Source organism: Schistocerca gregaria, chromosome 8, assembly GCF_023897955.1.
Source record: "Schistocerca gregaria isolate iqSchGreg1 chromosome 8, iqSchGreg1.2, whole genome shotgun sequence".
Classification (NCBI taxonomy): domain Eukaryota; kingdom Metazoa; phylum Arthropoda; class Insecta; order Orthoptera; family Acrididae; genus Schistocerca; species Schistocerca gregaria.
The window spans coordinates 190,782,892-190,804,268 of record NC_064927.1 but is presented as its reverse complement, the minus strand read 5'-3'; the positions used below and the strand labels follow the sequence as shown (position 1 = coordinate 190,804,268).

At 45.0% G+C, this 21,377-nt stretch overlaps 1 protein-coding gene across 1 annotated transcript in view; it reads left to right on the top strand.

The window, feature by feature from the left end:
• Positions 1-21,377, top strand: part of LOC126284502 (nephrin-like) — a 1,138,462-nt gene that overhangs the window by 961,238 nt on the left and 155,847 nt on the right. Inside the window, exon 5 of the mRNA XM_049983477.1 lies at positions 15,328-15,531. Coding sequence (XP_049839434.1) covers positions 15,328-15,531 — 204 coding nt within the window. The remainder of the gene's footprint in view (positions 1-15,327; positions 15,532-21,377) is intronic.

The following is a 21,377-nucleotide window of genomic DNA, read 5'->3' as shown; positions in this document are numbered from 1 at the left end:
TACTAAACAAGGTAGTATACAGTACATAGCAAAGAGTGCTCCACACCAGTATTAACGACATTCTTTCCCGTTCCATTCCAGTAAGGGTAGCATGTCTCCCATACACATTGGGTCGAAGCGAGATATGTGATGGATCCAGCAACATTGTCGTCGAGTTTTCCTTAAGTACCACTTCTTTAGAAGCTGTTATTCATATTTACCTGAAGGGTGCAAAAGGTTGAAATAAACAGCTCACTTAATGAGCAAAAATCAGCATGTGCCTCAAAGTGGGAAGGTATCAAGAATGGCGTCGCACAACTTTCAGTCTGCTGTTCTTTATTGTTATTGAAACACTCTGTGAACAGAAGTATCCGGAATCCTGGCTGAAAATGACTTACAAGTTGGTGGCGCCCTCCATCGTTAATGCTCGAATTCAGTATGGTGTTGGTCCACCCTTAGCTACGATGACGGCTTCCACTCTCTCAGGTATATGTTCAGTCAGGTGTTGGAAGATTTCTTGGGGAATGGCAGCCCATTCTTCACGGAGTACTGCACTGTGAAGAGGTATCGACGTCGGTCGCTGAGACCTGGCACGAAGTCGCTATTCCAAAACATCCCATAGGTCTTCTATAGGATTCAGATCAGGATCCTGTCCAGGCTAATCCATTAAATGGATGTTATTTATTGTCGTGTAACCAGTCCGCCACAGGCCCTGCATTATGAACAGGTCCTCGACCGTGTTGAAAAATGCAATCGCCATCCCCGCTCTTCAACAGTGGGGGAAGCAAGAAGGTGCTTAAAACATCAATGGAGACCTGTGCTGTGATAGAGTCATGTAAAACAACAAGGGGTGCAAGCCCCCGTGTATGAAACACTCGACCGCGCCGTAACACCACAGCCTCCGAATTTTACTGTTGGCACTACGCACGCCGGCAGATGATGCTGACCGGGCATTCGCCATATCCACACCCTGAAATCGGATCACCACATCGTGTATGGTGATTCGTCACTCCACACAACGTTTTTCCACTGTTCAATCGTCCAATGTTTACGTTCATTACACTAAGCGAAGCGTTGTTTTGCATTTACTGGCGTGATGTGTGGCTTATGAGCAGCTGCTTGACCAAGAAATCCAAGTCATAGTACTTGCAGCGGATCCTGATGGAGTTAGGAATTCCTGTGTGATGGTCAGGATAGATGTCTGCCTATTACACTTTACAATCCTCTGCAACTGTCAGCCAACAGACGAGGTCGGCCTGTACGCTTTTGTGCTGTACGTGTCCCTTCATGTTTCTGCTTCACTACCACATCGGAAATAGTGGGCCTAGGGATGTCTAGGAGTGTGGAAATCTCGCATACAGATGTATGACACAAGTGACACCCAATCAACTGAACACGTTCGAAGTCCGTGAGTTTTGCGGAGCGCCTCATTCCGCTCTCTCCAGATGTCTAATAACTACTGAGGTCGCTGATATGGAGTACCTGGCAGTAGGTGGCAGTACACTGCACCTAATATGAAAAACGTATGTTTTTGGGGGTGCCCGGATACTTCTGATCACATAGCGTGTATATTAATAACTTGCCACTCCATATTCACGAAGATGTGAAACTAGTTCTTTTTACTGATGATACAAGTGTTGAAATCACACCCAAAAGACACGAATTATCTGAAGAAATCATAAATAATGTCTTTCAGAATATTATGTGGGTCTCTGCAAGTGGAATCTCATTGGCGCAGTGTATACAGTTCTAAAATAATAAATGTAGAGTCTGAACAGAAGTTTGTAGATAAAGCAGAATATTCCAAACTTTTAGATGAGTGCTCTGATGAGAAGTTGAACTGGAAGAAACACATTGATGATCTGCTGAAAAATGGCTCTGAGCACTATGGGACTTAACTTCTAAGGTCATCAGTCCCCTAGAACTTACAACTACTTAAACCTAACTAACCTAAGGACATCACACACATCCATGCCCTAGGCAGGATTCGAACCTGCGACCTTAGCAGTCAAGCGGTTCCAGGCTGTAGCGCCTAGAACCGCACGGCCACCCCGGCCGAACGATCTGTTGAAACTTTTGAGTTGAGCTACTTATGCTATTAGGGTTATTGCAAATTTTGCCCATACAGCAACAACTAAATTAGCTTACTATGCCTCTTTTCATTCATTGGTGTTGTATGGGATCATATTTTGGGGTAATTCATCACTAAGGAATGAAGTATTCATTGCACAAAAGAGTGTAATCAGGTTAGTAGTTGAAGCCGAAGCAAGATCAATTTGCCGACCTTTATTTAAGAAACTAAGTATATTGACACTAGTTTCACAATATACATATAATTATGAAGCTGGTTATTAATAACCCATCCCAGTTGAAAAGCAATTACAAATGTTCACAGCTTCAACACTAGCAAAAAGGCAGATATTCACTATTTTGGGTTAAACCTAACTTTAACACAGAAACGGGTGAATTATGGTGCCACAAAAGTCTTTAGTCACTTACCAAATAGCACCAAAGGTCTGACAGATAGCCGACCAATATGTAAATAAAAATTAAAAGAATTTGTCAGTGACAACTCCTTCTGCTCAATAGAAGAATTTTTGGGTATAAATAAGTAATCTTTTTTTTAATGCACTGAAACCTGTTTGTTAAACTTACACGTTCTACATTATTACGTAGTCTCGTATTCATGATCTGTGGAACAAGAATTAATCTTATGTCATCTGAGAAAGCTTTCAGTGCTTCAGAAACAACAATGTAGCTCTTCATCCACACGATCTACATCATTTTCCGCAAGCTATCTAATAGTGTGTGGCGGGGTGTACTTTTTGTACCACTAGCTGAGCGCTTCAACCCTGTTCTACTCGCAAATAGCGCGTGGGAAGAATGATTGCTGGTAAGCCTCTGTATTGGCTCTAATTCCTCGAAGTTTCTCCTCATGGCCATCACACGAGACGTGTCTGGGGAAAAGTAATATGTTGTCCGACTCCTCACGGGAAGTACTTTCTCGAAATTTCAGTAGTAAGTCGCTCCGTGATGCACAACGTCTCCCTTGTAACATCTACCACTGGACTTAATAGAGCATTTCTCGTGCCAACTAAATGATGCCGTGACGAAACGTGCCGCCCTTTGTAGGATCTTCTCTGTCTCTTCTATCAGTTCTGTCTGTGAGGGATCCCATGTAGATGAATAATACTCAAGAATCGGTCTCACAACCGCCTTGTGAGGAACTGCCCTCGTGAGTTACAGATAAAATTCTCTCGGGCTTCCAGCCGCGCCCATTGGTTTAAAATCCACCGAATTCTCCTCGGCCATCATCAAGTCACCACTTGGCACTCGGCCAAAGATGACCATAATAGGGTTCTGGTCTTCCGAAAACTCGTTTTACGGACCTGACATTTCTTGATTTGTCTACCATGTTCTTTGATTCTGATGGAACGTAGTTCAAAATTGTTTTCTTTGGAAATGTCTCTGTATTAATAGTTAATACTTGCACCTTTTTACTGGGTGATGGTCAGTATTCAGCAGCTGAATTGATATTTGTCAAAAATTTCTAGCAGGAGGTGGAAGAGTGCTTTGGTTCTTATTCTTCTGAACATGGAATTTATACTTTGAAGAGTGTGGTCAGTTTTGCTGTAGTATATTAATCCATAGATTTAGCAATTTCTGTGCACTTTCATGATGCATAGAGCTTATGATTCGACTTCACTGACCACAGTTTCTTAACAGAACTAACACCTACCTCTGTAGTTGACTGATTCAGGGTATTTAATTCTCACTCTAATGATACAAAATCTGGACAAACAGCACATTTCACTCTCCTGTGACCCCAGTTAGAAGACAAGCCTCTTCAGTAAACAAATTACCACTGAACAACTACTGTACAGAACCTTGCCATGAACAATCCTGACAAAGAAACTGACATAAAACTACACCAAAGTGTAAGAAATAACTGCAACAAAGAAAGTGAAAAGAAATAACTGCAACAAAGACAATACAAAAAATCATTGTATCAAAGAAATTAGTAAGAAACAACTTCAGTGAAGACATACATTACACTTGAAAGTTAAAAAAAATTATTTTTTAAAATAAAACCTGTCCAGCTTAAAGGTGGAAGCTCTCCTTTGTAGAGAATATATTACTGAATGGTACTAATCAGCAGAAAAAAATCTAACTTTCCTGGACTTGAATGTTTGGAAAGAAATTTCTTTAAATTATAAAAAAATTCAAAAGGCAACAGTAAAAGATCTTTGACAGATATGTCCAAACAGAGGATACCATTGTAATCATAAAGCAATTATCTTTCAATTAAAAAAACACCTGTAAATAATTGTGTGCATCTGTTCTACGGCCCTTCTGAAAAAGGGAAATGACCAGTGCTTTCTTCCACGCGCTAGGTACCCCTTTGATGTTCAAGCGATCTACGATAAATTACTGCTAGTAGGGGAGCAAGTTCTTTTACATAATCTTTTTAGAATCTTGTTGGTATCTGATCTGGTTCTGACGCCTTTCCGCTACTAAGTGACTCTATTTGCCGGCCGGTGTTGCCGAGCGGTTCTAGGCGCTTCAGTCTGGAACCGCGCGACCGCTACGGCAGCAGGTTCGAATCCTGCCTTGGGCATGGATATGTGTGACGTCCTTAGGTTGGTTAGGTTTAAGTGGTTCTAAGTTCTAGGGGAATGATGATCTTAGAAGTTAAGTCCCATAGTGCTCAGAGCCATTTGAACCATTTGTCTCTTTTTAAGATTCCAGATGCACTCAATTCTTTACAAGACTACTGTCGTGTCTACTTGAAAATAAATCCAAACTCAGCTCCAGTACACCACATTTGTTCACAGAAGGGCGAAGAATGCTATTTTTGTAACAGATTTAGCAAACATTCCCAAAATTCTTCCCAAAAGAAATCTATGTCTCCCATGTGACTTCGTGGTCATTAATTTCTTAAATGCAACCAGTTTCACAACCCCTCGTACTAGCATCCACGATAATGGAACGAAAGACTGCACGAATTTATCATTTATTTCTTTTTATTTTGCATTTATTGACATTTTAGGAGAGCTTTCATTTGGTACAACGACAGGAAATACTGCCAGAGATACTCTACATTTATTGAAATGCAGGGACGTCATTTTCTTCGAGATATTTTTATGCCTCTCTCTGGATAGACTGGAGCATAGAATAAAATCAAAAGCCTGAAAATAAATGTGCATCATAGGGAAAGAACTGATTTATGGGAACGGAAAGTGGTGTTTATCATTTTTCATTGAGGGTTGTAAGATAAATAGATTGTGATGGGTTATTGAAAAATGGTTCAAATGGCTCTGGGCACGATGGGACTTAACTTCTGAGGTCATCACTCCCCTAGACTTTAAAACTACATAAACTTAACTAACCTAAGGACATCACACACATCCATGTCCGAGGCAGGATTCGAACCTGCGACCGTAGCGGTCGCGCGGTTCAAGACTGTAGCGCCTAGAACCGCTCGGCCACTCCGGCCGGCTGCGTTTTTCATTTATCTGTTTTTTATGGTATTATGCGAGTGCTATCACAAAAGGTTATCTATGCTGGAGAAAATGATTGGAAGAAGTTCTGAGACTTCGTAACAGTGATACTTAGGTGGCACATAGGACGAGCACCAAGTGTGATTTGAAATGATACCGGGCCGCTCGAAAGGATAGGTATTTTGGAAGATACTTTAATCTTATTGTATTTTATGTGTTTGGGGCGTGACATAAGGAGTTGTTAAAACTGAATGATGTGCCTGTGCAGCGGATTGGAGTTTTGCCTTGGTACAGAGTTTGAAAGCTTCGGGAATATAAAATTCGTTGCCCTGCCTTCCTGACAAAAATCATTAGTTAGTGATGAGTTAATGCGGATCAACTTCCTCTCAGGGCTTTGACAATACGCTGATCAACCAGTGAAAGAACACCCGAACTGCCGACCGCGAAAAATGTTGAGAGGCAAAATAAATAAAGCATATTGATTGTAAGGTTCTTTCGACCGAAACATCAAGCGACATGTGACCCAGACTTCACAAAGCGATCCTGAAAGTTACAGAAGGGACATAGGGGCGTCAAAAGCTCGGGGCTGGCGTACGGAGTACCACAGTGGCGAAAGAATCCTTAGACGCGAAATGTAACGGAGGCCCGTCAAAGGCATATTCAATAAATGTCGCTCGTCAGACGGCTGGCAGATCGTCTGCGTGCAGAAAGGAAACGGCTCTGCGACCCCTCCCACTGAGAGCTTCTCGTTTTATTTTGGTGAAGCCAGGCCGATAAGCAAGCGTATGGGACACGAGGGTGAGAGCGGACATTTTCGAAAAAAAAAAAAAACCACTGGTTAAGTGCCCACACGTGCCCCACAGCACAGATTATGCCCTCTTTAATTAGTACTACCGTCCAGTTATACGGTGGAAGAACCGTCCTCTACAGCTTCACGTGAAACCGAGACAAGGCCGCGTAATTACCAAGCGATCAGGAAGGAAAACCCTTGTCATAGTCTTTGTAAGCTTCTGCTTACCGATCACTTTTTTCGTCTTTCTCATCTGGACTCTGCTACTCAAATCTGAGAATAAAGAGTCTTTGATATTTGGGTAACACTAAAGGAGAATAATGGCGGTATCGGATATTAACATTTTACTGACCACACAATGAAACAATTTAAAAAGTCTGTCCTATCTTTGGGATAGACTAGAAACATAATTTAAATATATAATTCAAGCTATAGTACGTCCTCTATCAACAGAGGAAGTACACATTAGATAGTTATGTCTCAGTGTCATGTAAAGTCGATTTGTATTTTCATTGTCATACACTTTGCTGTGCGTAGGCTTTCGAGTTGTGACGTATATGCTGCTGTCAAAAGCAGTGAAACAATTCCGTGTTCGATATAAGAGTTCTTCTTCGATGCTATTTTGTCTGTCTGCGTGACTCTGTCGCTACTTATTTATTCAAAACACCTCCGATTAACCTACTATGGCAGAGTGGATCCCGTTCTCCGCCAATACAGAGTGATTTTTCTACCGTGTACAAACTCTACGGCTTGATCGATGAGAGGATATGGAACAAAAAAAGATCTGATGAACTTATGTCCGGAAATGCATGGTTTCCATGACAGAGACTATTTATTCAAACTTGTTACATCCGCTGCGGTCTAATGGGCGCTGTGCCATGCAGCCACAGTTACAGTTTATGTTTAAAGTGGTTTCCATGTGCCTCAACGCATGCGTGAATGCGCCGTAGCACATTTTGCCTGAAAAGTTCACATCGGCCGGGCTGCATCCGAATAGTGCAGCATGAATACCCTGGTTCAGTGTCTCCACATCAAGAATGTGCTCTGCATACACGATACTTTTGAGATGGCCCCATAACCAGAAATCGCACTAGTTGATCCGGTGAACTCGCAAGCCATGCAACTGGACAACGTCGTCCGACCCATCGACCAGGGAAGGCACAGCTGAGATGCGTCCGGACGTTAAGGCCGAAGTGGGATGGAGCACCATCGCATATCAGCCATATAACCCTTAGAATCATCAGTGGCACTTCTTCCAGCAGGGGATGCAAAGTCACCTGCAAGAAATGCCGGTAGTTCCGGCCTGTTAGGCGACGTGAAAAAAGACTGCTCACAAAATATAGTCGCCAATTATCCCGGCCCGCACATTCCGGCTGCACCGTTGGTGGTGACTCGCTGTCACCATAGTATCCTAATGCAGACTGTCCTACAGATGACTGTTATGAAGGATGGGTGACACAGATCCAGGAACCGTGGTTGGTGAAGAAACAAGTGACAAAACTCCGCCCGATGTGGAACGTCTGTCGCTAGTAAGCTCTGCACACGCTGTACGTGATAAGTGTAGTAACAAATATCATGGGGAATGTTCACAACGCCGTCTGTGTTAATCTGTATTGGCGAGTCAATTGCCTGGTACTAACACGGCGGTCTCCTTCCACAATGTTAATCGCATTTTCCTCCAGCTCTGGTGTCTGAAGATTTCGGCTGCGTCCCTCATTATGTCGTGCTTCCTGAAACGATCATGTCTCGGACAAACACTGTTGACTTTTGTCGATGTTGACTGCTGTGATTGTTATCGACGGGGACAGTCTCCTGGTACAAACTTGCTGCCCGCCGTCCTTTGCCATTTGCTTTTCGTACATAAACACCATGTCGGCAAGCTCTCGATTCTAATGTGTAACGATTTTTTCAGAACGCTGCATCACATCCACTACAAGGTGAGTCAGCAAGCGAAGTGAATCGGACACAACATTACCAATTACTACGGCAGGAGAGGGCGCCAAGGAATGGCGTACAAAGAATAGTACCACCCTCTAGGAGGAAACCATATGTATTGTAAATGTGGCTACATGATACTGCGCGTATTAGACCGCAGTCTCCGTAACAAACTATGATTTAATAAATGGTCTTTAGCATGGAAACCATGCATTTTCGGACATAAATTCATTAGACCTTTTTTGTTCCGCATCCTTTCATCGTTCAGTCCCAAGAGTTTCTACACTGTTCACCGTATATATTTCAAAGAAATCCGTGCTAATTATCAGAAATCGAATACAGTTGCGTCTGCATTGAATATCAACAAACTTTAATAATTAAACCACAGAGTCAGCGTTAACATGATTATTTCACTTGTTCGCAACCTCACTTACTTTGATGCGATAAGAATACGGAGCATGGAATAAAGTACTATAAATAATTCATTATTGTAGTTGAGTTGTGTTTTACCATGCGGGCGACTAGTTTCGAACTATAAAGTTCATTTTCAATGCGGGCCTATTGAAGCTAAAATACAAAACACTACAAGAAAATGAAAACTACACTACTGGCCATTAAAATTGCTGCACCACGAGGATGACGTGCTGCAGACTCGAAATTTAACCGACAGGAAGAAGATGCTGTGATATGCAAATGATAAGCTTTTCAGAGCATTCACACAAGGTTGGCGCCGGTGGCGACACCTACAACGAGCTGACATGAGGAAAGTTTCCAACCTATTTCTCTTACACACACAGCAGCTGACCGGCGTTGCCTGGTGAAACGTTGTTGTGATACCTCGTATAAGGAGGATAAATGCGTATTATCACGTTTCCGATTTTGATAAAGGTCGGATTGTAGCCTATCGCGATTGCGGTCTATCGCATCGTGACATTGCTGCTCGCGTTGGTCGAGATCCAATGAGTGTTAGGAGAATATGGAATCTGTGGGTTCAGGGAGGGTAATACGGAACGCCGTGCTGGACCCCAACGGCCTCGTATCACTAGCAGTCGAGTTGACAGGCATCTTATCCGCATGGCTGTAACGGATTGTGCAGCCACGTCTCGATCCCTGAGTCAACAGATGGGGACGTTTGCAAGACAACAACCATCATGCAGTTCGACGACGTTTGCAGCAGTAGGGACTATCAGCTCGGAGACCGTGGCTGCGGTTACCATTGACGCTGCATCACAGACAGGAGCGCCTGCAATAGTGTATTCAACGACGACCCTGAGTGCACGAATGGCAAAACGTCATTTTTTCGAATGATTCCAGCTTCTGTTTACAGCATCATGATGGTCGCATCCGTGTTTGGCGACATCGTGGTGAACGCACATTGGAAGCGTGTATTCGTCATCGCCATACTGGCGTATCACCCGGCTTGATGGTATGGGGAGCCATGGGTTACATGTCTCGGTCACCTCTTGTTCTCATTGACGGCCCCTTGAACAGTGGTCGTTACATTTCAGATGTGTTACGACGCGTGGTTCTACCCTTCATTCGATCCCTGCGAAACCCTACATTTCAGCAGGATAATGCACGACCGCATGTTGCAGGTCCCGTAAGGGCCTTTCTGGATACAGAAAATGTTCGACTGCTGCCCTGGCCAGCACGTTCTCCAGATCTCTCCCCAATTGAAAACGTCTGATCAATGATGGCCGAGCAACTGGTTCGTCACAATACGCCAGTCACTACTCTTGATGAATTGTGGTATCGTATTGAAACTGCATGGGCAGCTGTACCTGTAAAAGCCATCCAATCTCTGTTTGACTCAATGCCCAGGCGTACCAAGGCCTTTATTACGGCCAGAGGAGGTTGTTCTAGGTACTGATTTCTCAGGATCTATGCACCCAAATTGGGTGAAAATATAATCACATGTTAGTTCTAGTATAATATATTTGTCCAAGGAATACCCGTTTATCATCTGCATTTCTTCTTGGTGTAGCAATTTTAATGGCCAGTAGTGTAGAAAACATAAAACTGCAGTTCTCAAAATTTCATCAATTACTCACTGGATTGTAATATACTGACCTAACGATGCTTGGTTAGGCGACAGTCAATTTATTTCATGTCTGGGTGCACTGTCAATGTCTTAGAACTGTTGCTCTACTGTACGTAGTGCGCCATGCTGCAGAATGTGTTTCTATCTTTCCGCTTTTAACGTTCTCGTAAGTGCAATAAGGGACCGCGTCATAATCACGAAGAACACCCCCATACCGTAACACCACGTTCCCCGTCCTTCCGTGGAGGCACTACACATGTTGTGAAGCAATGTTGTTCACACATTTGCGAAACCCAGAATCATCCATAAAATCGCCACAGGGTACAGAGTGTATCATCACTCCAAATGCTGTGTCTCTATAGATCAACACAAGGGTCGCTTAGCATTGAATACAGAAGTGTGTTGCTTATGCAGAGCTGCTCGACCTCTGCAACACTTTATTTTAGCTGAATACGAACAGTGTTTAACAGTGTTTGTTCGTGCACGTTTTCTCTTCACAGTCACATCACCAGCAATCCACTTGGGTAGTTGTATAACAGTTGAAATGATCCTGTGCTCTCTGATTTTCCTCACTCAATACCAATCGCGACCGTAAGTCTAACGTTATGGTTTCCCACACCATTACTCCAGGTGTAACACAACTGTGCCTCTCTAAAACATTGGAAGAATGGTATATTTTCCAACATCCCAATCTTTCTCGCCGACGGCGGCCACACTACGTGGTGGAGAACCGCGGTTCATCGCTGAACGCAGGAGTTCACGCTTCCAAGTGATGACACCACTACAAAAGCAGCTGTTTGTGTCGTGGTGTTAACGGCAGCCTAGGCATGGAACGGTAATTCCATAATCTGGCTGTTGTAGCTCCTCTACGACCAATGGTATGGGGAGACGCAGATTGTGACTGTGGAGTCGTTGGTTCTTACATCACGGCAAGTGCAGATACCGAGGGTTATTACGTGCTTGGTGTACAATACGGCAGTCATCCCTTGTGATGCTCAGACATCGTTAGCCGGAAGCAAAGAATGGGTGAAATGGCTCTAAGCATATGGGAATTAACGTCTGAGGTCATCAGTCCCCTAGACTTAGAACCACTTAAACCTTACTAACCTAAGGACATCACACACATGCACTACCGGGGCAGGATACGAGCAGCACGGCCACAGCGGCCGGCCAACCGGAAGCTTCGTGATGAATACCCCTATGTAGTTGACCAGAAACCTGATGATGTGTACGCCCGTTCTCACTTACTCATTGGATCAGAATCATAACCAAGTGCCCAAGAAATCTGGATATTGCAGGATTCAGCCAACCGGCCAAATGGAGACCAAAAATGAAGCCGCTCTAAAACTATGGCAGGTACTGACAGTGGTGTTTCACACAAGTATGTGGCATCTCCATGATCTTCAGTGAGAAATCATTATCTGACGCTGATCACACCCCTTGTATATCATACCAAGCCACGCACAAAGCTAATGCTGTCTGGATGCCATCAGGTAACCGCAACTCTAAACATTTACACAACTGCTGTTAGCTTGTACGTGTACGAAGTTACATTGACATCGGACCATTTCGTCCGAGTCGTTCACTTTTCTCGTCAGATGGCGTAGTTAAATAAAATTGTGGTGCAGACTTTTTTTATATAAAGAAACAAGATTAGTGCTGTCTCGTGCAACATAATGTCGGCTTTCTGTTGATATGTATTGTTTTTTTTAATTTGTGGTAAGTTCCTATGGGACCAAACTGCTGAGGTCATCGGTCCCTAAGCCTTCACACTACTTAATATAACTTAAACTAATTTACTCTGAAGACAACACACACCCATGCCCGAGGGAGGACTCGAAACTCCGACGGGGAGAACCGCGGTGTATTGTTATTCCATGATATGTCAACGGTACAGTGTTATAACTTAGACAAAGGTGGGTCAGATGTTTGTCCATATGTGTGTGCGAGTACTATTTATATTCCGAGCACATCTGGTGCTGTAGCGGTGACGGGTGCAAAGTGCGCCATACTTGGATGCGTGAAGGATGAAATCTACGTCCACGTTTGCAAAATCGTGGCCCTGTGTACATAAACGATATAGTGCACAGGGTGAGCTGCTTGACTGTTTGTGATGACACTGTAGTGAAGGGGACAATGTCGTCGCTGAATAACGCTAGGGGGTCGATTTGAAGATTTTCTCTTCGATGTAATGAATGACAGCTATCCTGGATGCATAAAAATGTTAGTCAATGAAAATTAGCAGGAAAATCAGTCCCCTACATTGGACAAATTAACCCTAATCGGTAGAATGGTGGGTTCTTAGGTTGACTCTAGGCGGAGGCCCAGTTTATGTAACAACACATAAAATGGTAGATCACTTTATTATAACTTGAACAACATAAATGACTCAAGATTGTAAGTATCCATGTCCACAGTAAAGTCGTGAACATTTATTTCTGTCTCTAAACATTAGCGTATCACTTGATGCAGAAAAAGGTATTAGTCTCTTCTCACAGAGTAGAGTTGACTATAAATATTTATTAAGATAACCCCACCGTCGGAGGTTCGAGTCCTGTCTCTGGCATGGTTGTGTGTGTTGTCCATAGCGTAAGAAACATTAACTTAGATTAAGTAATGTGTAGGCTTGCCCGCATCTCGTGGTCGTGCGGTAGCGTTCTCGGGTTCCCGGGTTCGATTCCCGGCGGGGTCAGGGATTTTCTCTGCCTCGTGATGGCTAGGTGTTGTGTGATGTCCTTAGGTTAGTTAGGTTTAAGTAGTTCTAAGTTCTAGGGGACTGATGACCTAAGATGTTAAATCCCATAGTGCTCAGAGCCATTTGAACCATTTTGTGTAGGCTTAGGGACTGCTGACCTCAGCAGTTTGCTCCCATAAGACCTTACCACAAACAATCAAAAATCCTGTCCAAAACAACTATCGCACTGCTGGCCCCGTAGAGAGATGAAGCTGTCGTCTTTGGCGTCGATCGTAGACTGGGCTGAGCGGAGGTGCGCTCGGACGTTAGGAAGCGAGTTGATTCGGTGGCGTGTGGGAACCCTTATGGGACTGTCTATGCTTACTACTCTCACTCGTAGTTGCGTCTCACAGCGACTGCGCACACTTGTGGTAGCGAGCATGGTTTTAGCCCCTCGCTCTTCAGACGACACCACAATGTACAGTATCAGTGGTGTGTTACTTGACAGTCACCTCGATTAAATATTCAGGCGTAACATTGTAAAGCTACATGAAATGGAACGAGCACAAGCCCGATTGAATGGAGGGGACTGGCCGACTTTAGTTTACTGCGAGAATTCAATGAAAGGAGGCCGCGTATAGCACATTTGTGCTACGCATTTGTGAATCTTGCTCGAGTGTTTTGGATCCTCACCAGTTCGGATTAAAGGAAGACGTCGGAACGATTAAGGGAGCTACTGCTAGACATGTTACCTGTAGATCTGATATACGTGCGAATGTTAGGAGAACGCTCCGTGAAGTAAAATGGGAGTCCCTGGAGGAACGAGACCTTCTTTCTTGCGAAACATTATAGACGAAGTCCATAAATCAAGCAATTAAGCCGCTGCAGTCATGGACTGTGCGGCTCGTCCCGGAAGAGGTTCGAGTCCTCTCTCGGGTGTGTGTTGGCCCATAGGATAATTTAGGTTAAGTAGTGTGTAAGCTTAGGGACATGACCTGAGTAGTTAAATCCCATTGGATTTCACACACACACAGGCATTTAATACTGTCTACAAGAAAATTCTGCTGCCACTAATTTACATATCGATTTGATGAAACTTCCTGGCAGAGTTTCAGGTCAGTTGGTAGAACACTTGTCCGCGAAAGGCAAAGGTCCCGAGTTCGAGTCTCGGTGCGGCACACAGTTTTAATCTGCCAGGAAGTTTCATATTAGCGCACACTCCGCTGCAGAGTGAAAATCTCATTCTGGAAACATCCCCCAGGCTGTGGCTAAGCCATGTCTCCGCAACATCCTTTCTTTCAAGAGTGCTAGTTCTGAAAGTGTCGCAGGAGAGCTTCTGTGAAGTTTGGAAGGAGACTAAGTACTGGCAGAAGTGAAGCTGTGAGGACGGGGCGTGAATTGTGCTTGGGTAGCTCAGATGGTAGAGCACTTGCCCGCATAAGGCAAAAGTCCCGAGTTCGATTCTCTGCCAGGACGTTTCATATCAGTGCAGAGTGAAAATCTCTTTTTGTAGATATAGTTTTGATATTCTTCTATTGTATTACAACCAGTTTCAATGTCTCAGTACACAGTCTTCAGGCCTTAATCGACGCCGAGGTGGCGAGCTTCCGTCGTATACACGATCCCTTCAGTGGGCAACATCTATGAACCGGTTTCTGCAGAATACTGTAACAGCGATGTTGTGTCTGTAGTTGGTAGTTAAAGGTTGCAGACACATCATCACTGTTCCAGTATTCTGCGGAAGCCAGGTGTTGCCCACTGATGGGCTCGTGTATACGAGTGGAGTTCATCCCCTCGGTGTCGGTTAATGCCTGAATATGGTGTACCGACTCATTGACATTGATTGCAGTATAATAAAAGAACATTACAATGACGGCACTAGGTGTTTCAGTTTATTACGCAAGTGAACGGGTGAAGTCCCACAGGTCATCAGTCAGAAGAACAGACAAACAAAAACGAAAGAGAGCCGCGCGGTATTATCCGAGCGGTCTCAGGCGCTGCAGTCATGGACTGTGCGGCTGGTCCCGGCGGAGGTTCGAGTCCTCCCTCGGCCATGGGTGCGTGTGTTTGTCCTTAGGATAATTTTGGTTAAGTAGTGTGTAAGCTTAGGGACTGATGACCTCAGCAGTAAACTCCCATAAGATTTCACACACATTTTGAAAAACGAAAGATAATGACGAGCAAAGCACCTTCTGACGTAGACTGTATGGTGACTTGCGTGGTATGTGTGTTGAATGTGGGTGCAGAACTATCTAACTTACTGTGTGGTGACGAAAATGTTTGTTTAACAAGTTGTATCAGGCGTTACGAGCTGGAAAGTTGCTCACTTTAGGGTATAAAGTGAAACTGCAGGTGATTTTTAGCTCAGGATCAGAGAAGAATGACGGGTGTGTGCTTTATGTGGCAGGCAAGCCGGAGCCGAGGGTGCGCTGGCTGCTGGACGGCGAGGTGCTGGACGAGGAGTGCGAGAAGAACGCGGGTGACGTCATCGAGAACAGGCTGACGTTCCGCGCGGTGGCGCGCAGCGACCTGGGCGCCGCCTTCACCTGCCAGGCGACCAACACGAGGCTGGCCGAGCCGCGAGAGGCCACCATCCGTCTCGATCTGCACCGTGAGTACCGCAAGCCTTCTGTAATGACTTCTGTAAAACTGGACGTGGGTCAATGTCCTTCTGGGAACCCTGAGGAGAGCAATAAAGCACAGCGTCAACCATGAGGTCTTTGAAAAAGCCATGGCCAGTGAGCAGTCTGGTCGTGTCTCATAGAATTTGGGTGGGACTTGTCCACCTATGTAGTAGGGCTGGAAGTTTTTGAAATACCACGGAACTCCGTAAGGGCAACAATACAGCACTGCCTAAACGATCAGGTCTGTAAATGGGCCATGCCACTAGGCAGTCTGGATGTGTGTCACAGAAACGAGGTAAGGTTTGCCACCCTTGTGAGAGGGCTAGACATTTTTGGGAAGAAATTGCAGGAAACTCTGACTATAAAGGGAACAATGCAGCACAGTCTCTGCTATGAAGTGTTTTATCCGTGATTTGAGAAACAACAAATAACGATTGGTGTGTGTTTCAAATTCTGTTTATTGCCGACAGTTCCACAATATCAACACAACTTGATGCTTGATAAAGAGCAGCGTCTGGGCTGCAGAGTCCAAGTCCGGTATGGTACACAGTCGTATTGTAGAGTCGTGCCGGGGTGCGACATCGACATAGCACTTAGGTAGCCCAACACGAGACTGCGAGGCGCGACGGCGTATGTGGCTTTATAGAGCGAGTGGCCTGTCGTGTCTTGTGATTGGCAGCGCTGCCTCACGTAACTATCTCTCGGAAGGACGGCGGCCGAGGTTGCCATGACAGCACGGAGGCACACAGTGTGTGAGGCCAGCGCGTGCGCTGTACAGCTGTGCAGAGCTGCGCATAAGCAGAGCGTGCCGGCCGTTGGCTGTATGACGTAAACGCAAACGCTCTACCGCGAAAGGCAAAGGTCCCGAGTTCGTCTCGGTCTAGCACAAAGTTTGAATCTGCCAGGAAGTTTCATATCAGTGCACACTCCGCTGCAGAGTGGAAATCTCATTCTGGAAGCACCACCCAGTCTGTGGCTAAGCCATGTCTCCGTTCCAAGGCGTGGCAGGCAGCGAAAGGCGTCCCCGGAAGCTGACCAGAAAGCCTCCCCGGTGCGTCTGACAAACCGGTTTCAGGCACTGTCTCTGGCTGAGCCAGATGCAGCTGCCTGCCCTGTTTCAGAGGATCATTCTCAGCCTTCAAGGTCCGGGCAATCGCAGAGGTTGGGCTTACTGGTAGTTGGGAGCTCCAATGTTAGGCGCGTAATGGGGCCCCTTAGGGATATGGCGGCTAAGGAGGGGAAGAAATCCAGTGTGCACTCCGTGTGCATTCCGGGAGGAGTCATTCCTGATGTGGAAAGGGTCCTTCCGGATGCCATGAAGAGCACAGGGTGCAGCCAGCTGCAGGTGGTGGCACATGTCGGCACTAATGACGTGTGTCGCTTTGGATCTGAGGAAATTCTCTCTGGATTCCAGCGGCTATCTGATTTGGTGAAGGCTGCCGGTCTTGCTTATGAGATGAAGGCAGAGCTCACCATCTGCAGCATCGTTGACAGAACCGACTGCGGACCTTTGGTGCAGAGCCGGGTGGAGGGTCTGAATCAGAGGCTCAGACGGTTTTGCGACCGTATTGGCTGCAGATTCCTTGACTTGCGCCATAGGGTGGTGGGGTTTCGGGTTCCGCTGAATAGGTCAGGAGTTCACTACACTCAGCTGGCGGCTACACGGGTAGCGGAGGCTGTGTGGCGTGGACTGGGCGGTTTTTTAGGTTAGAAGGCCTCGGGAAAGTGCGGGATGGGCTGCAATGTCAAAGGGTGCTTGGCAATTACAGGACGTGCTTGGATCAAGGAACAGTCGGAATTATAGTTGTAAACTGTTGTAGTTGCGCTGGAAAAGTCCCTGAGCTTCAAGCGCTAATAGAAAGCACAGAAGCGGATATCGTTATAGGTACAGAAAGCTGGCTAAAGCCTGAAATAAGTTCTGCAGAAATTTTTACGAAGTCTCAGACGGTGTTCAGGAAAGATAGATTAGGCAGAATTGGTGGTGGAGTGTTGGTGTCTGTCAGTAGTGGTTTATCTTGTAGTGAAGTCGAAGTAGATACTCTGTGCGAATTGGTGTGGGTGGAGGTTATACTTAACAGCCGAATTAAGTTAATAATTGGCTCCTTCTACCGACCCCCAGACTCCGATGATACAGTTGCGGAACAGTTCAGAGAAAGTTTGAGTCTCATAACAAATAAATACCCCACTCATACGGTTATAGTTGGTGGGGACTTCAACCTACCCTCGGTATGTTGGCAAAAATACTTGTTCAAAACCGGTGGTAGGCACAAAACGTCTTCCGAGATTGTCCTAAATGCATTCTCCGAAAATTATTTAGAGCAGTTAGTCCACGAACCCACGCGAATTGTAAATGGTTGCGAAAACACACTTGACCTCTTGGCCACAAACAATCCAGAGCTGATAGAGAGCATCATGACTGATACAGGGATTAGTGATCACAAGGTCATTGTAGCTAGGCTCAATACCATTTCTTCCAAATCCATCAGAAACAAACGCAAAATAATTTTATTTAAAAAAGCGGATAAAGTACCACTAGAAGCCTTCCTAAAAGACAATTTCCATTCCTTCCGAACTGACTATGCGAATGTAGACGAGATGTGGCTCAAATTCAAAGATATAGTAGCAACAGCAATTGAGATATTCATACCTCATAAATTGGTAAGAGATGGAACGGATCCCCCGTGGTACACAAAAAAGGTCCGAACGCTGTTGCAGAGGCAACGGAAAAAGCATGCGAAGTTCAGAAGAACGCGAAATCCTGAAGATGGGCTAAAATTTACAGACGCGCGAAATTTGGCACGTACTTCGATGCGAGATGCCTTTAATAGGTTCCACAACGAAACATTGTCTCGAAATTTGGTAGAAAATCCGAAGAAATTCTGGTCGTATGTAAAGTACACAAGCGGCAAGACGCAGTCAATACCTTCGCTGCGCAGTGCCGATGGTACTGTTATCGACGACTGCGCCGCTAAAGCGGAGTTATTGAACGCAGTTTTCCGAAATTCCTTCACCAGGGAAGACGAATGGAATATTCCAGAATTTGAAACACGAACATCTGCTAGCATGAGTTTCTTAGAAGTAGATACCTTAGGGGTTGCGAAGCAACTCAAATCGCTTGATACGGGCAAGTCTTCAGGTCCAGATTGTATACCGATTAGGTTCCTTTCAGATTACGCTGATACTATAGCTCCCTACTTAGCACTCATATACAACCGCTCGCTCACCGATAGATCTGTACCTACAGATTGGAAAATTGCGCAGGTCGCACCAGTGTTCAAGAAGGGTAGTAGGAGTAATCCATTTAACTACAGACCTATATCATTGACGTCGGTTTGCAGTAGGGTTTTGGAGCATATACTGTATTCAAACATTATGAATCACCTCGAAGGGAACGATCTATTGACACGTAATCAGCATGGCTTCAGAAAACATCGCTCTTGTGCAACGCAGCTAGCTCTTTATTCGCACGAAGTAATGGCCGCTATCGACAGGGGATCTCAAGTTGATTCCGTATTTCTAGATTTCCGGAAAGCTTTTGACACCGTTCCTCACAAGCGACTTCTAATCAAGCTGCGGAGCTATGGGGTATCGTCTCAGTTGTGCGACTGGATTCGTGATTTCCTGTCAGGAAGGTCGCAGTTCGTAGTAATAGACGGCAAATCATCGAGTAAAACTGAAGTGATATCAGGTGTTCCCCAGGGAAGCGTCCTGGGACCTCTACTGTTCCTGATCTATATAAATGACCTGGGTGACAATCTGAGCAGTTCTCTTAGGTTGTTCGCAGATGATGCTGTAATTTACCGTCTAGTAAGGTCATCCGAAGACCAGTATCAGCTGCAAAGCGATTTAGAAAAGATTGCTGTATGGTGTGTCAGGTGGCAGTTGACGCTAAATAACGAAAAGTGTGAGATGATCCACATGAGTTCCAAAAGAAATCCGTTGGAATTCGATTACTCGATAAATAGTACAATTCTCAAGGCTGTCAATTCAACTAAGTACCTGGGTGTTAAAATTACAAACAACTTCAGTTGGAAGGACCACATAGATAATATTGTCGGGAAGGCGAGCCAAAGGTTGCGTTTCATTGGCAGGACACTTAGAAGATGCAACAAGTCCACTAAAGAGACAGCTTACACTACACTCGTTCGTCCTCTGTTAGAATATTGCTGCGCGGTGTGGGATCCTTACCAGGTGGGATTGACGGAGGACATCGAGAGGGTGCAAAGAAGGGCAGCTCGTTTTGTATTATCGCGTTATAGGGGAGAGAGTGTGGCAGATATGATACACGAGTTGGGATGGAAGTCATTACAGCATAGACGTTTTTCGTCGCGGCGAGACCTTTTTACGAAATTTCAGTCACCAACTTTCTCTTCCGAATGCGAAAATATTTTGTTGAGCCCAACCTACATAGGTAGGAATGATCATCAAAATAAAATAAGAGAAATCAGAGCTCGAACAGAAAGGTTTAGGTGTTCGTTTTTCCCGCTCGCTGTTCGGGAGTGGAATAGTAGAGAGATAGTATGATTGTGGTTCGATGAGCCCTCTGCCAAGCACTTAAATGTGAATTGCAGAGTAGTCATGTAGATGTCATGTAGAATATCCTTTCTTTCAGTAGTGCTAGTTCTGCAAGTTCGCAGGAGAGCTTCTGTAAAGTTTGGAAGGTAGGAGACGAGGTACTGGCAGAAGTAAAACTGTGAGGACAGGGCCTGAGTCGTGCTTGGGTAGCTGACATGGTAGAGCGCTTGCCCGCGAAAGGCAAAGATCCCGAGTTCGAATCTCGGTCCGGCACACAGTTTTAATCTGCCAGGAAGTTTCATAGAATATTAATTGTTCTTTCCCTAAATTTTGCCGGTTTTACTGATGTTTGTTCAATATAATTAATTCGTTCTAATTAGGTGTTCGATTTGTCGTGTGCCCAATAAAGATCTACGTTAAAGTTTGACGTGTGCACACTGAGAACGATTGTAATACATTCTAAGCAAAAAAAGAAAAAAAAGAAAACCTCACCACGACGGAGTTATTCGAATGGGACGGATATCGGTAGATGCCATGTACATGTACAGGCCAACAAATGATAAGATATCCGAAAAACTTGTTGATTTATTCAAGAGAACAATTTTACAAATTGAGAAAGTCCATAACGTATTGGTCCACCTTTGCTCATTATGCAAGGAGCTATTCGGCTTGGCACTGATTGAGAGAGTTGGTTTACGTCCTCTTGAGTGGCATCGTTCCAAATAGTGTCCAATTGGAGCATTAGATGGTGAAAATCCTTAGATGGTTGGAGGGTCCTGCCCATAATGCTCCAATCCTTCTAACTTGGGGTTGATCCGGCAACTTCGCTGGTCTAGGCAGGGTCTGGCAAGTAGGAAGACAAACAGTGGAAACTCTCGCCGTGTGGAAGGCATTATATTGCTGAAATCTAAGTCCAGGATGGCTTGTTACAAAGGGCAACAAACAGGGTATTAGAATAAAGTGGACGTACCGCTGCGCTGAAAGGGTGCCGCGAATGAGAATTGAAGGGGTCCTGCTATGAAAAGAATCAGCACCTTAGTTCATCATACCTGCTTGTCAGGCCGTATGGAGGGCGACAATGACGTTGGCATCCCACCACTCTCCACGGAGTCTCCAGACACGTCTTTTCTGGCCATCAGGACTCTTTTCGAAGTGGAACTTATCACTGAAGACAATTCTCCTCCAATGAGATGCCAGGGCGAATACGTGTCTGGAACCTCCTCGGACAGTGCTCGGATGCCAACCTGACTCTCGCCTGCCGTACTACCGAGAATCAGGAGTGTAGATCTAGGGTGTCATTTCTTTTCATAGCGGGACC